We start from the raw sequence: 15,928 nt of genomic DNA on the forward strand, positions 1-15,928 counted from the left end.
TTGTAAAACGAGGACCATCTGTGTGTGTGTATATATATATATATATATATATATATATATATATATATATGTGTTGTATGTGTGTATATATGTTGTATGTGTGTATATACAGTGGATATAAAAAGTCTACACACCCCTGTTAAAATGTCAGGTTTCTATGATGTAAAAAAATGAGACAAAGATAAATAATTTCAGAACTTTTTCCACCTTTAATGTGACCTATAAACTGTACAACTCAAATGAAAAACAAACTGAAATTTTTTAGGTAAAGGGAAATAAAATAATATGGTTGCATAAGTGTGAACACCCTTTTATAACTGGGGATGTAGCTGTGTTCAGAATTAAGCAATCACACTCAAAATCATGTTAAATAGGAGTCAGCACACACCTGTCATTTAAAGTGCCTCTGATTAACCCCAAATAAAGTTCAGCTGTTCTAGTAGGTCTTTCCTGACATTTTGTTAGTCGCATCCTACAGCAAAAGCCATGGCCTGCATAGAGCTTCTAAAGCATCAGAGGGATCTCATTGTTAAAAGGTATCAGTCAGGAGAAGGGTACAAAAGAATTTCCAAGGCATTAGATATACCATGGAACACAGTCATCATCAAGTGAAGAAAATATGGTGCAACAGTGACATTACCATTAACTGGATGTCCCTCCAAAATTGATGAAAAGACGAGAAGAAAACTGGTCTGGGAGGCTGCCAAGAGGCCTACAGCAACATTAAAGGAGCTGCAGGGATATTTGGCAAGTACTGGCTGTGTGGTACATGTGACAACAATCGCCGGTATTCTTCATATGCCTGGGCTATGGGGTAGAGTGGCAAGACGGAAGGCTTTTCTTACAAAAAAAAACAAAAACATCCAAGCCCGGCTAAATTTTGTGAAAACACATCGGAAGTTTCCCAAAAGCATGTTGCAAAAGGTGTTCTGGTCTGATGAAACCAAGGTTGAACTTTTTGGCCATAATTCCAAAAGATATGTTTGGCGCAAAAACAACACTGCATATCACCAAAAGAACACCATACCCACAGTGAAGCATGGTGGTGTCAGCATCATGCTTTGGGGCTGTTTTTCTTCAGCTGGAACTGGGGCCTTAGTCAAGGTAGAGGGAATAATGAACAGTTCCAAATACCAGACAATATTGGCACAAAACCTTCAGGCTTTTGCTAGAAAGCTGAACATGAAGAGGAACTTCATCTTTCAGCATGAGAACGACCCAAAGCATACATCCAAATCAACAAAAGAATGGCTCCACCAGAAGAAGATGAATGTTTTGTGATGGCCCAGCCAGAGCCCAGACCTGAATCAAATTCAAAATCTGTGGGGTGATCTGAAGAGGGCTGTGCACAGGAGATGCCCTTGCATTCTGACAGATTTAGAGTGTTTTTGCAAAGAAGAGTGGGCAAATCTTGCCAAGTCAAAATGTGCCATGCTGAAAAACCCATACCCAAAAAGTCTGAGTGCTGTAATAAAATCAAAAGGTGCTTCAATAAAGTATTAGTTTAAGGGAGTTTGCACTTATGCAACCATATTATTTTAGTTTTTTATTTCCCTTTGCCTAAAAGATTTCAGTTTATTTTTCAATTGAGTTGTACAGTTTATAGGTCACATTAAAGGTGGAAAAAGTTCTGAAATGATTTATCTTTGTCTCATTTTTTACATCACAGAAACCTGACATTTACCCTTGTTAATTTTTAAAAGTCTATCCTATTCCGTGGGGCACTATTAGTAACTTGACATTCACGTTAACGACAGGGCCAAATGTTGAAACACTTGAAAGTGATGCAGCATAGCTGTAAAAAGCTGACTAGAAAATATCACCTGAACATCTCTATGTAAAAAAGAAAGATATTTTACCTCAAAAGTATTCAAACCCCATTGCAAAGGACTTTAAGCAGCAAATTAGTATGTCTGTCCCAGGACAGGCAAGGGAGTGGGGCCTTGTGCACACTCATGTTGTTTCCCTATTCAGTTTAAAGGGACAGTCAAGTCCAAAAAAAAAAAACCTCATGTTTCAAATAGGGCATGTAATTTTAAACAAATTTCCAATTTACTTTTATCACCAATTGTGCTTTGTTCTCTTGGTATTCTTAGTTGAAAGCTAAACCTAGGAGGTTCATGTGCTAATTTCATAGACCTTGAAGGCCGCCTCTAATCTAAATGCATTTTGATAGTTTTTCACCACTAGAGGGCATTAGTTCACGTGTTTCATATAGATAACATTGAGCTCATGCACGTAAATTTACCATGGCGACAGCTGTGATTGGTTAAACTGCAAGTCTGTCAAAAGAACTGAAATAAGGGGGCAGTCTGCTGAGGCTTAGATACAAGGTAATTACAGAGGTAAAACGTGTATAATTATATACATCTTTTAAAACAACAAAAATTCTGGTGTTGACTGTCCCTTTGAGAAAGTTTACTATGAAATCTCATGAGAGTTAAGTGAAATCTCATGAGATTACAGTAAAAGAGTTCATGACCTCAGCACTGGTGATGCTGATTGGCTGCAGTTCATTTCTTCATTTTTTTTACCTGCAGCTGGACAGCAGTAGAAGCATAACTCATGTAGACTTAGAAAAAACGATCCAAAGAACAAAGGAGTATATATTAAAAAGTCAATTCTTTATTGTAAGATTAAAAAGTATGGGCATCAAAATAGGGGTAAAGGAAGAAAAGAGCAGGTCTTACGCGTTTTGGCAAGGTTCAGCCGTACTCATAGTCCCCTATTTTGATGCCCATACTTTTTAATCTTACAATAAAGAATTGACTTTTTAATATATACTCCTTTGTTCTTTGGATCGTTTTTTCTACTACTTTGGGAGGGAGAGGAGCCCTCCTATCCTGTGAAGGAACAAGATTATTCCCAGCTTTGGATTTTTGTCCGGTCAATAGAGGTTGTATACACAGCATTTGGAGTACTACGCAAGCGAATTGGAAGGGACAGCGTCTGACGTCACCCGGAAGTGCTGAGAAGGTACATGCTGGCCGGAGACGCAGAGGAGGAGAGAACGCTCAGACCTCGTGGAAAGGTGTATTGCCACGGAGCTGATGTCTACACCATAGAGGTGAGCAATACGTCCTCTGACTGTGTGAAGTGGATGGTGGCTGTATACCCACTTACCGTGCGGAGAATTGCCGTAATAGCCTTCCTTGGAGTGGTGAGTCAGGACTGGTTTTGATATCGCTGTCCATTTATTCCTACCCTTCTCTGCTGTGTATACTGAGCAATGTGTTATACCTCTTTTATCTGACTATACAGAATACGTTGGACATATTTATATCCATTTGCCTAACTACACACACGGACTTTGCACATGTGTTTTTCCTCATGTAGACTTACTCTGGTGAGCTAAGGAAATTGTGAGGTAAAATATCTTCCTTTTTTACCTAGGCCGCGTTCGGGTAGCGCTTAGACCCAGCACCGGCACATATGCAGTGGTGATGACGTGGCGCTGTGGATACGTCACCAGTTAGGGAGCTTTGACAAAACTCTCCCATCGCAATGTCCCACGTCACCACGCATTGACAGAATACAGAATAGTAGGCATGCGCAAAGGGATATGCAAAGTACAGAGACGCTTCTATTTGCATGCAATATTTCTAATACTTTTTAAGTATTAGAAATATTGAATGCAAATAGAAACGTCTCGCATATGAATTATATATGTGTAATCCATAATAATTTAATAATACTTTCACAAATCGTGAAAATAAATAATGCAGAGACACGATTAACTTTTTACATTATTGTAAACATGGCAGCCTCCATGAGCAACATATATATATATATATATACACACACAATAATATACATACATACACACACGTGTTGCTCGTGGAGGCTGCCATGTTTACAGGGCCGTCTTTAATATTGACTGGACCCTGGGCAAACATTTTCTTGCCCCCCCCCCCCCCATGCAATTTCGCTCTCCACCCCAACATCCCAGAAAACAACTAAATCAATTTATTTTATAATGTTGATCATCCACTGCTGGGCTAATCCATTAAAAAAAATTGCAATATGTGAAACTGGACCTAAGCAGTGCTAATCAGTAAATAAATATATAAATTCTTCCACTCTGGATTAATTTAATATGCTTTTGAATGTGATTCTGGTGTGAGGTTAGCCTGTTAAAGAGATTTAGGACAGCCAACAGGAGCAAAGAAAGCTAAAGACTGAGGCGGAAGCATGGAGGTGCAGACAAATATAAGTTTACTGACTGGAACAGTAGAACTACTATGAGAAGCTGTAAATATGAGGCAGAGAGAAATAAAAACTATAAAAATAAACCTTACCTTAATGTATGAAGTATCAGCACATCACTTCTTTGCTAGGAACAAATTCCCTCTCATCCTGCACTAGACAATGCTGCATGGGGGAGGGGCACGTGTACACTCACTTATTCTTCCCACTGACACCTTTCTACAAAGCACTGTTCCCCTAACAATATTCAGTTAGTTGATTTTAGAGCCACAGCAGAAAGAGCAGGGCTAAGGGGACCAGCAGACTGGATGCTGTCTGCCTAAGGCTGCATGGATACAGACGACTCACACAGCTTCAAGACTGAAGAGAGCAGTTTGTGCAGCTGCACAGATGCTCAAATCCTCACGTGCCTGCAACTCCAGCTTTCTGCTGCATGCGCCTATAGTCAGCCCTACCCAGAAACAATCCCCACCACCAGAGCAGTTACCTGGTAACAGTGGTAACCCCAGCAGGACCTTTTCTGGTGCAGTGGGATTGGCTGGATGCTGAGCTAGGGCTTAGCATCCAGTGCTGTACAGTGCACATCTAAAACAGAACTTGGCACTAGCTTGGAATGTCACATGACATCGGCACGGTCTGGCACAGTTTCTCACAAAAAAATATAAGCAGATAACTTTTGACTGTGAAAATATTAGGACTGACTGTGTGTGGCCCCAAACACACTTGCCCTGTGTTAAAGACGGCCCTGCATGTTTACAAGCGCCTGAGCTTGCTCTGAAAAGTCCCAGCTTTACCAGCACGCTGGGATTTACGTCATCAGAGCAGTGAGGGAACGCCCAGCGCCTCACTGGCAAGCGAGTCTCAGTTCGCTCGGAGCCCTTACCGAACGCGTCTATAGAGATGCTCAGGTGATATTTTTCTGTCAGCTTTTTACAGTTATACTGTATCAGTTTCAAGTGATTTAGCATGAGTATTATGTCCCTTTAAGGAAAAATGTATACAATTTAGAACATCATTTATCTGAAGAATAAACCTCATAATTGGTTATAGTATATGCTATTTTTAATTAGACTCGTATGTCCATATAGGTTTCACAAGGTGGTCATTATGACAAAAGGAACTTAAAAATGTGAACCAAGCTACCCCTCTTATATTATCATCCATGAAGTGTCACCCACCAATAATAACCTAACAGGTGAATGATCTGCCTGGCACACCTACCCGAGTCCATAACTCACCTTTGAGACAACAATGTTACTGACGCCTCTATAACGTGGGAAGCCGAGCTCCTGACACGACTAATGTCGATTGTAATAACGTCTTGACTTTCACGCTAAAACAAAACCGGAAGTACTTGTCCTCCATTTTTTTAATGGTAAATACACAGTTTCAACGCAATATTTCACATTTTATGTAGATATTTGCGTGTATGATGGTTGTATACGTGATTTTAATTCAGAGGATGTAGCTGTCAGTCAATTTATCAGGCAATAATGTATGGGCAGGTCAGTTCCAGAAACAAACATGGTGTCGCAGACGTTACAAACTATCATAGATTTTCCCTCATCAGAAATGACGTGCGGCGAGCGCTAGCTGTAGGGACATGGCGGTTGTGGGAGTGTGCAGTGTTGTAGACCGGTGACTTGTGGATTCTTTATATTCGGAGTCGGTTGCTGGAAGTTAGGTGAGAGGAACTAATGCCTCACAGCCCTGAACCTACAAGTGAGCTCTTGCAAACTGTTTATTGACGGTGGCAACAGTTTATTTTATCTCTCTAAATGTATCACTTATGTCCCTGAAAAAACGTGGACATGAGGTAATTTCTCATTTTAGCGTATTTTATTATGAGCGGTTTGGCCCAATTTTGTATTTTAGCGTTTTTTAATTATTATTTTCAGAGCTGCCACTAGTATTAACACAACGTTTCTGCAGTGTTCCGAGTAACAGGGCTGCATGAACACCCGTGTGGTTAACCCCTTCCTACTTTCAGTTTTGTTGAACAACTAGTATCGTGCCCTGTGAGGTTCACTCTGTCATTCCTTCAGTTGTGTCTTACACCATTCATTTTTTTTATCCATTACACACAAAGATCCAAATGACCTCAAATAACTGTTTGCCCTTTGCTGTTCCTAACCCGTTTTCTGCTTGTTTAGGGGCTGTAGTGTGCATGTAATGTGTGTATTTGCGTAGAGGCTTTTACTTAACATGTGTGAGGGGTTGAATAGCGGCTGCTGTATGAATCAAGGACTAAGGAGGAAGATGATTCTTTATTTGCTTTCTGTAAAGGGTTTATGTCGGGGAATGTAGTTCTAGCAAGAGATAATGGAAAAATGGGTTAATCTAGTTCTTGCAGTGTGACATATTGGCATTGCATGGGTTAAGAGGCTACACTGACAAATGAGATATCATTTGCTGGAAGGAAAGGGTTAATGCAGCGACCATCCATGGGTAAGGGATAAAAGAGGTTAATGTAGTTGCGGGGAGACTAATGTTGGCATTGTGGGGTTAATAGCAAAATAGGTTCATGGTGTTTCACGCCAAAGGTATTCAATCTGTTACGTCAATAAGCGCTCTATTAGTTCTACAAGCTGTCTGCAGTTTTTTCAAGTTGCAAAATTGTATAGAAACAATCTACAGGGGCTGGCAATTTAAAACCCTCCATTCTGTCATAGGGAATACGCTCGTCGCTAAATAAGAAATGTTGTACTATAATTTATAGCATCAGGCGACAACAAGTGAGCAAAGTATTGGCTATAAATAGATTGCCCCCATAGCATGTTTAAAGGGACAGTAAAGTCAAATGGATAGAGCACACTATTTGAAATTTTTTTTTTCCAGTTTACTTTATCAATTTTTTTTAGTTCTTTTGGTATCCATTGTTAAAGAGTAATCCTAGATGAGCTCAGGAGCATGCATGTCTTTAGCCATCTGGCAGCAGTGCTTGCAACATCATTTATAGCAATGTTATAAAATAGGGCTAGATTTATCAAAGCCATCCTCCTTTAATTCCGTCCAAAATAGCTCATACGAACTGATCGTCATATTCATTAAAGCACTCTGCGCCTATAATTGCGCAAATCTGAAAGAAACTTCTTCGCACTCAGCGCGCATTCGCCTAGGCGCACAGGCGCGCTCCCGAGTGCTACAATTTACATTAGTAATAGGTGTAATTTAACAGTCCGACCTACAAATACGCCCAGTTTCTTATTTATCATTACTTTGCGCCAATAGGGAACTGCAATTTCGGCTTCAATTGCGTGTTGCATATTTCGCCATGCAGACTGAGGCGAACACCATTATAATACATGCTTTTACATCTTGTGATGCAGTACTTTCTTCTTTTAACTAATTTTTCAAAGTCTCAGCGCCAAGAAGAGACTGTTATGGCCAGAAATTTGCGCATACACTGGCGCATAGGGGTACCAACAGTTTTTATATATATATATATATATATATATATATATATATATATATATATATATATATATATATATATATATATATATATAGTTAGAAGAAAGAAAAACGAGGAGCTGCAGACTCTTTTCAAAATTGGGTAATTTAATAAGCAGACAAGTGAAAGACACAGTCACATTGTGCAGGACTGGATCTGACGCGTTTCCCACATGCGCTTCATCAGAGATATATATATATATATATATATATATATTAAAATTATTTTTGCGATCTTAAATTATCAACATATGTCAAAAACAGCACAGAAACATTATATAATATAAATAGAAGCTAAATATTAATTTAAACTCCTTTTTTTTTTTTTTTTTAATAATCAAAACATGGCGTAAATATTTATAGGGATGTACTGTGATAAATAGGGAGTAAATGCCGTTTCCGACAGGCAAAATTTATCATTATTACGCCCCAGCTCGCCTGTGCAAAGTTACGTCTATTTTTTTTATAAATTCAGGCGCACATGTGCGCTTCTCCGGAGGCGAGCTGGGGCGCAGTTACAGGCGAAGCACATACAGAGTTCGCCTAGCCTTTGATAAATCTAGCCCATAGTTACAAACACTGCTGCCGCAGAGAGCTAGAGACGCTTACACGCTCCTAAGCTCCTATCAGTCTAATCTAGGCTTACTCTACATAAAAGAATATTAAGAGAAACAAGCAAATTTGATACCAGAAGTAGCTTGGAAAGTTGATTAAAACTGCATGCTCTATATGAATCTTTACAGTTTAATTTTGACTTTACTGTCCCTTTTAATTAAAGATAATGAAACAATATTGCTATAGTTATTCATGAGTTGTTTTATGCTTTTGCACAGTTATTGCTTAGATCAGACCTTAAAGTGGGCCAATAACTTAGAGCCTACTGGTTGCTAGCTGAATACATTCGATGAGCCAATAACAAGAGGTATGCAGCTCTGGAAAAAAATTGAGACCACGCAAAATTATCAGTTTTCCAATTAAAGGTAAGTGTTTGAGTAAAATGGACATATTTATTTTTTTATTCTATGAACTACTGACATTTCTCCCAAATTCCAAATAAAAATATTGTTATTTAGAGCATTTATTTGCAGAAAATAACTGGTCAAAACAACAAAAAAGATGCAGTGTTTTCAGACCTTGAAAATTTTAAAGAAAACCAATTCATATTTATTTTAAACACAATAGTAATTTTTTAAAGGAACAAGTTCAGAAATCAATATTTGGTGGAATAACCCTGATTATCAATCACAGCTTTCATGCGTCTTGGCGTGCTCTCCACCAGTCTCTCACATTGCTGTTGGATAATTTTATCCTACTTCTGGTGCAAAAATTCAAGCACCTCAGCTTTGTTTGATGGCTTGTGATCATTCATCTTCCTCTTGATCACCTGCCAGAGGTTTTCAACTGGGTTTAGGTCTGGAGATTGTGCTGGCCATGACACGGTCTTGATCTAATGGTCCTCCATCCACACCTTGATTGACCTGGCTGTGTGGCATGGAGCATTGTCCTGCTGAAAAAAAGCCTCTCCAGGTCTCTGTCTAACCATTAAAAAAATCAAGCCTCATTCAGCGTTATCCTGGAAGAAATCTTGCTTCCTTCGGCTTTGACAATGTTCCCGAACTCTGAGGGGCCGCACAGCCAGGTGAATCGAGGTGTGGATGGAGGACCACCAGATCAAGACCCTGTCATGACCAGCCCAATCCCTTGACCTAAACCCCATTGAAAACCTGTGTAATGTTATCAAGAGGAAGATCTATGGTCAAAAGCTATTAAAGAAAGCCGATGTGCTTGAATTTTTGTGCCACAGGAGTGGCATAAAGTCACCCAAAAGCAATGTGAGAGACTGGTGGAGAGCACGCCAAGATGCATGAAAGCTGTGATTGAAAATCAGTGTTATTCCACCAAATATTGATTTCTGAACTCTTGTTACATTAAAACATTACAATTGTGTTGTTTAAAAATGAATATGAACTTGTTTTCTTTGCATTATCTGAGGTCTGAAAACACTGCATATTTTTTTATTATTTTAACTATTTATCATTTTCTGCAAATAAATGCTCTTAATGACAATATTTTTATTTGGAATTTTGGAGGAATGTCAGTAGTTTATAGAATAAAACAAAAAATGTTCATTTTACTCACATACCTATAAATAGTAAAACCAGATAAGTTTGCAGTGGTCTCTTAATTTTTTCCGGAGTTGTATGTGTAGCCATCCATCAGAAGATACCTTCCAATAGTATGTTGCTTCTCCTGGGCTTTCCTAGGTATGCTTTTTTACAAAGGATACCAAGTGAACGCAGCTAATTTGATGATAAAAGTAAATTTGTTTAAAATTGCATGTTCTTTCTGAATTTGTTTAATTTTGACTTTGCTGTTGCTTTTTAATTTTCTTTCTTTTTCTTCTGTCTCCAATTATTATTTTTTATTTTTTTATTATTCAAATATCTTTAATATTATTTCCTGGTTACTGACTCTTACATACGTTTGCAAACCCTTGATGTATCCACCTTATTAGTGATTGTTGTGTCAGTGCTATCTGCAGTCAAGACTTTTACACCTAGACAAACCCAGGAGCCAGGGAGACTAATTTGTTCTAGAACTTTACCCCAGCTCCTAACATTTTGGGTTATTCCCCATATATCCATACAAATACCATTGTCTTTTGTCAACTCCTGGATTACACTCATACCTGAGGGTATACATGTTAAAGAGGCGTGGAGGTCAATAGCCTGCTGGGGTTGTATAGCCTCAGTACATTACTGGAAAGTATGTTTAAAAAAGGCTATTCAGCCTTTTTTTTTTTATATTTCATTGGCCAATCGTCTCACACTTGATGCCTAAGTAAGCAGAGGTGGCCATCCCCATGCACATGATGCCAATCTGACTAGTAGACTTTTTATTCTTGATCTTTTAGGGCTGGTTTGCAGTGTGTGCTGTGTCATATGTTGTAGAATGCTGAGGCTGTAAAGTTCCAAGAGCAGTTTTACACACTATACATGTTTGTTTAATAATTTGTCTTAGAATAGTGAGGGTACATTAATCTGTAGTTAAGGGATAAAGATTGAGTGATTTTTCCTTCCAGGATACGTGAAAAAAGCACATGGAATATTAGAAAGTAGTAGTTGTAATTTAAACTAATTTATTGCTACTAGGGTTGCACCGATACCATTTTTTTAAGACCGAGTAAAAGTACCGATACTTTTTTTCAAATACTCACCGATACCAATTACCGATACTTTTTTAATGTCATGACAGTTAACCAAGCACAATACAGACTAATGATTTAAGATCGCTTCTTTATAATTATGAACTGTATCTCAAAAGACATTTTGAAATAATAAAACAGTTTTATGTGCTTGTTGTCACAAAGTTCATAGAACATGTTTATAAATAAAATTATTACATTAACATATATTAATAATAACAATAAATAACAGCTGCAGCAGCTGGGACTGGAAAGCTACAATTTAAGGGGGCGATTACTGGATGCAATTGGGTTGTAGGGTGCCTATATAACTGATTAATCTGACACTTGTACATAATACAAAGTCGTATAATTTAATTCTGAAAATAATATTGAGGAAGGAGTATCCAAGTACAGTACAGTATATTTTGAGCATAATTGTGCAAGATGAGAGGCTTCCAGCTGTAAAGTAGCAGCTTTTAAAGCACTGCTCTGACGTAAACTAATACAAATAACAGCAATTTGTATTGGCAGAACAGAAGTGAACAATTTTTAGTTAAGTCTCCACTCCAGCTTAAAATGAAATGGGAACATACAGTTTGAAAAACGCCACAAGATGGCGTATGGGTAGGAATTGGAGGTATCGGTTTAAGTTTCGGTGCATTTGCACGAGTACAAGTACTCATGCAAATACTTGGTATCGGCACCGATACTAGTATCAGTATCGGTGCAACCCTAATTGCTACCATAAATATTTTCAACAAAGAGAGCAGTTTCTAATTGTGTGTTTTCTTACCCATTGCAGGCATGGCAGACCGACATAGGGATAGGTCAGTGACTAAGTCCACATCATCTTGTGAAGACAAAATGGAGAGAGGTTTGCTTTTCTAATCCCTATCACTTCACACCTGACAGCAATTATGTTTTTGAGAATATTAGTTTTTATATGCTTTATCATTTATGTTCATAAGACATCCTATGGGCCACAGGTCACTTTATTTTTCTCTTTCAGTACACCAATAATTTTTTACATAAAAATCACTGTTAATAGAAGTGCACAGTGCATACTTAAATACAGTCGTCAAACAGCTATAGCTTTTACTACAACCATTTTTGTTAATACAGGAATATTGCAAAAAGTGAAAGGCACCCATATGTATTTCATTTTTGTCTGGAATGTCCATTTAAGGGTTGCGAACGCTTAAATATGTTTACCTGTTTGCTCTGTTTTGTTTGCTCTGGTCAATCATAGGCCACATATAAATTAACTTTTTCCCCTTAACTCTTATACATTTTAAGAAAAATCTATTTTATTTTAATGCACCTTTTAAGTATTTTTTCCTTTAGTAGCATTTTCCTGGATGAGGAGTACATCAAGTTTTTTTTAGGTGGCAGATCATTTTGACCCTAATTGAACAAAGATAAACAACATTTCAGAGACATCTTACAACAACACTGCAAAATGACACGTTTTACAGACACAATTACTGTTTTAAATGCTTCAGAAAATGTATCATGTATGCAGATAATTTGCAATGCAGTGATTCCTTTTCACATACATATATAAACAATGACTTTAGTGTTCGTTTTGTTAATGTTTTTTAACACACAATTTTTTAATTCTAATAAATATTAAGTTTTTAAAAATATCTTAAGTGGATGTTAATAAAACACAGGGTTATCTCTTTATTACACAAATACTCTTATGTAAGGAAGGGAAAAGAAGAAAAGGAAACGCAGCAGAAGCCGATCCTCGTCTACATCATCGTCCTCTTCAAGTTCCTCTTCATCATCTTATTCCTCCTCTCGATCATCCTCTTCTTCCAGTAGCCGCAGTAGCTCCAGTAGCAGAGGAGGTAAGGGGGAGGTTTAGGATTCTTGTATACAGAGCATTTACTCAAACCAAGATGCACATGTGTTTTGTTTTTTTTTTTGTTTTTTTTAGGCTACAATTACTAAAAGCATTGTAAGAACGGGGAAGCCACCAGTGCTCTGTATTTAGAAACACAATATTTTTGAGCACACTATGTCTGTTTTGTGGTTTATACATACAGTATAGGTTTAACAAATCTGTTTAAAATATACAATCAAGCACATTAAACTATACTGAACCTATCAGTGATGTGCTCAAGTATTTAATGGGGAAGAAAACGAAGATGGATAGAGAATTGAGGCTAGTGTGACCGAAGTGACATTGATGTCCTGGAAGAATTCTTTAATGTGCACACAAAAAAAACAATAAAAAATATTTTGCTCTTTTATACATACCGAAATAACAAAAGAAATGTGTGTAAGTCCTATAACTAGTTCCGTTACAGTGTTTTATTGACTTCATTGTGTTTAATTATAAAATAAAAACCCTTATTTGTGGTAAGCCGCTTGGGCTCTAATGTTGTGCCGGGGGTTCTATCAGATTTTACTACCTTGTCAGAATTTGGTCCCTTTGAGTGCGCATGCTCTCTCTGTATTACGAAATCACACTCCACATATGTTAAAAAGTAATGTGTGTAATGCGATTATGTAAATCAGCAGCATGTGCACTGAGAGGTAGCACATTTTGACAAGAAAATAGTTGTTGGATTTTGCTGTGGCCAGGACATGCGCGTATGCACACTTCAAATTTAATGTGACAAAACCTGATAAAACATAAATAAAAATTACAATGAAAATACAGGAACCTGGGCAGATATTCACAATAACATGTTAAGCTGTGGTGTGCAAGTGTGCCCATTTCTCCTAGAAATTAATAGGAACTTTGAAATATTATTCGTAGTACAGATCAGTTTTCCTGTCAATGTCACAAAAATATTGGCAGAGAAACAAAATGACTAATATATGATTTGGTTCCTTTGTCTTTTTTTACATTTATATTTTCTAAATGGAGGATTATTTCACATAACATATTTATTGTAATGTATTGATCATTATTTTGAGAACCAGATGGTCCAACAGCAGGACACACTTTCATCGCCCACCGTGACAAGTGATTGAACTGTGCATGCACGCATGTCCTGGCTGCAGCAAAATCCGACACAACTATTTCCTTGTCAGAATTTGCTATCTCTCTGCGCATGCTTCTGATAACATAATCACATTCCACACATTCCTTTTTAACATATGTGGAGTGTGATTACGTAATACAGAGCATGCGCACTGAAAGGTAGCAAATTCTGAACACCGGCACTTCCACCCCCACTGGGTCACCTGCATAATGACTAGAGCATGTGTAAAGCATTGTTTACAGTTGAAGGTTTTTAATTAATTAGTTTGTGTGAGTGTTCTGAGTTTTTTTTTTTATTGATGTGTGTTGTGCTACCAAAAATAATAGAAAATGCTTGTTTATAAAGTACCAATCGTGCCACAAGGTGGCAGCATTTACAAGATAATTTAGGCATTTGAATTATAACACTTAAAAGCAGATAATGCATGTGTAATACATTTGGTCTCTGATCAGGACATTGGTGTAAAACTAATGGAAATAATTCCAATCACATGCAATTAATGTAATCATGTGTTACTTACAAAACTCCATTTGTCAGAACGCACTTTCAAAATTTCCTCTTGTGTGCTCGGCAGAACCTCTTGTCCCTTGGTAAAGGCATTTTATTATATATCTGATACAATTCTTTAGACTTAAAAGGGCCATGAAATCCATGTTTTTTTCTTTTATGATTCAGGTAGAGCATACAATTTTAAATAACTTTGCAATTTATTTCTGTCATCAAAGTTGCTTCATTCTCTTGGTATGCTTGTGCGAAGGAGGAGGTAGCTGAACAGACTGGGTGAGCTAATGACGAGGCATATGTGCAACCACCAATCAGAAGCTAAGTCCCAGTAATGCATTGCTGCTCCTTTCTATGTATGCTTTTCAACAAAAGATACCAAGAGAATAAAGCAAATTTGATAATAGAAGTAAATTGGAAAGTTGTTTAAAATTACCTGCTCTATCTGAACCATGAACATTTAATTTGGGCTTTACTGTCCTTTTTTAACAAATTTATATTTGAATTATTTTCTTCTATAAACCAGATTTGGGCTTGAGATTGTTTGTTTGATTTGAGTGTATCGTACAATTATGAACTATGTATTGGTCTCTGTGCTATTCGGATTATTTTTTTTTTGTTTTTTTTTTTAAGATTTGCCAAAGTCAAAATCGATAAAATCAAAAAATGAACAACAAAACAAAAAGGTAAGGTGTGTGTTTTTTTTTTTTTTTTTTTTTTTTTTTTTTTTTTGTGTGTTTCAATGGAAACTAGGCCTTTTGCAGGCAAATAACTGTAATGAAATATGGACTGGTAGAAAACTTGTAGCATCTGTTTTTCAGTATGTGAGTCTTTAAGTGTACAGTTAGTATGCTGTTGCTTGTATAGTCTTCACATTGGCTAAGCAATTCAAATATATCTCATTTTGGTCTTTTTTCAACCTCATCTACTATGTTAGGGTATAACCAAAGAAATGTTATTGTATATTATAGCAACTACCACTTGATGCATTTTCTAAACTCTGCTGTTTAAAGTGAATGTAAATTTTGATGCTTAAAGGGACAGTAAACCTTAAAAATAATATATAATTCTGCACATAGTGCAGAATTATATAACATTTTATTAGCCAAACTTTGTAAATCATAATATTGCCTTTTTATTTTGTAAAAATACAGCTGTTTTACAGACCCGCTCTCTGTACTCTGCTGAGAGGGTCTGTTGTTTTTACTGAGCGCATCAGGCCAGCTGTATAGTCACGGCCCGGCCCGACCGCGCCATTAGACACAGTGCAGCTCGCTCCCGCTGTCAGACAGAGCAGGAGCGAGCTGCACTGTGTCTAATGGCGCGGTCGGGCTGGGCCGTGACTATACAGCTGGCCCGATGCGCTCAGTAAAAACAACAGACCTGCTCAGCAGAGTACAGAGAGCGGGTCTGTAAAACAGCTGTATTTTTACAAAATAAAAAGGCAATATTATGATTTACAAAGTTTGGCTAATATAATGTTATATAATTCTGCACTATGTGCAGAATTATATAACATTATTTTTAAGGTTTACTGTCCCTTTAAGTGCCTGGTTTTTAAAAATTTGATTAAAAACAGAGG

At 37.3% G+C, this 15,928-nt stretch overlaps 2 protein-coding genes across 5 annotated transcripts in view; one reads left to right on the forward strand and one right to left on the reverse strand.

Annotated features, from left to right (window-relative positions):
* MRPL57 (mitochondrial ribosomal protein L57) overlaps positions 1-5,594 on the reverse strand; it is a 35,439-nt gene extending 29,845 nt beyond the window's left edge. The window contains exon 1 of the mRNA XM_053712407.1: positions 5,445-5,594. The gene's annotated coding sequence lies outside the window, so the exon portion shown is untranslated. The remainder of the gene's footprint in view (positions 1-5,444) is intronic.
* Positions 5,595-5,753: 159 nt separating this feature from the next.
* Positions 5,754-15,928, forward strand: part of LOC128657967 (RNA-binding protein with serine-rich domain 1) — a 45,514-nt gene continuing 35,339 nt past the window's right edge. The window contains exons 1-4 of one of the 4 annotated variants that reach the window (XM_053712404.1): positions 5,754-5,890; positions 11,649-11,720; positions 12,556-12,699; positions 14,980-15,032. In XM_053712404.1, coding sequence (XP_053568379.1) covers positions 11,651-11,720; positions 12,556-12,699; positions 14,980-15,032 — 267 coding nt within the window. In that variant the 5' untranslated portion in view covers positions 5,754-5,890; positions 11,649-11,650. Of the gene's footprint in view, positions 6,023-11,648; positions 11,721-12,555; positions 12,700-14,979; positions 15,033-15,928 lie in introns of all 4 variants that reach the window. The other 3 variants (XM_053712405.1, XM_053712403.1, XM_053712406.1) reach the window with 3 other exon arrangements.

This window comes from Bombina bombina, chromosome 4, assembly GCF_027579735.1.
Source record: "Bombina bombina isolate aBomBom1 chromosome 4, aBomBom1.pri, whole genome shotgun sequence".
Classification (NCBI taxonomy): domain Eukaryota; kingdom Metazoa; phylum Chordata; class Amphibia; order Anura; family Bombinatoridae; genus Bombina; species Bombina bombina.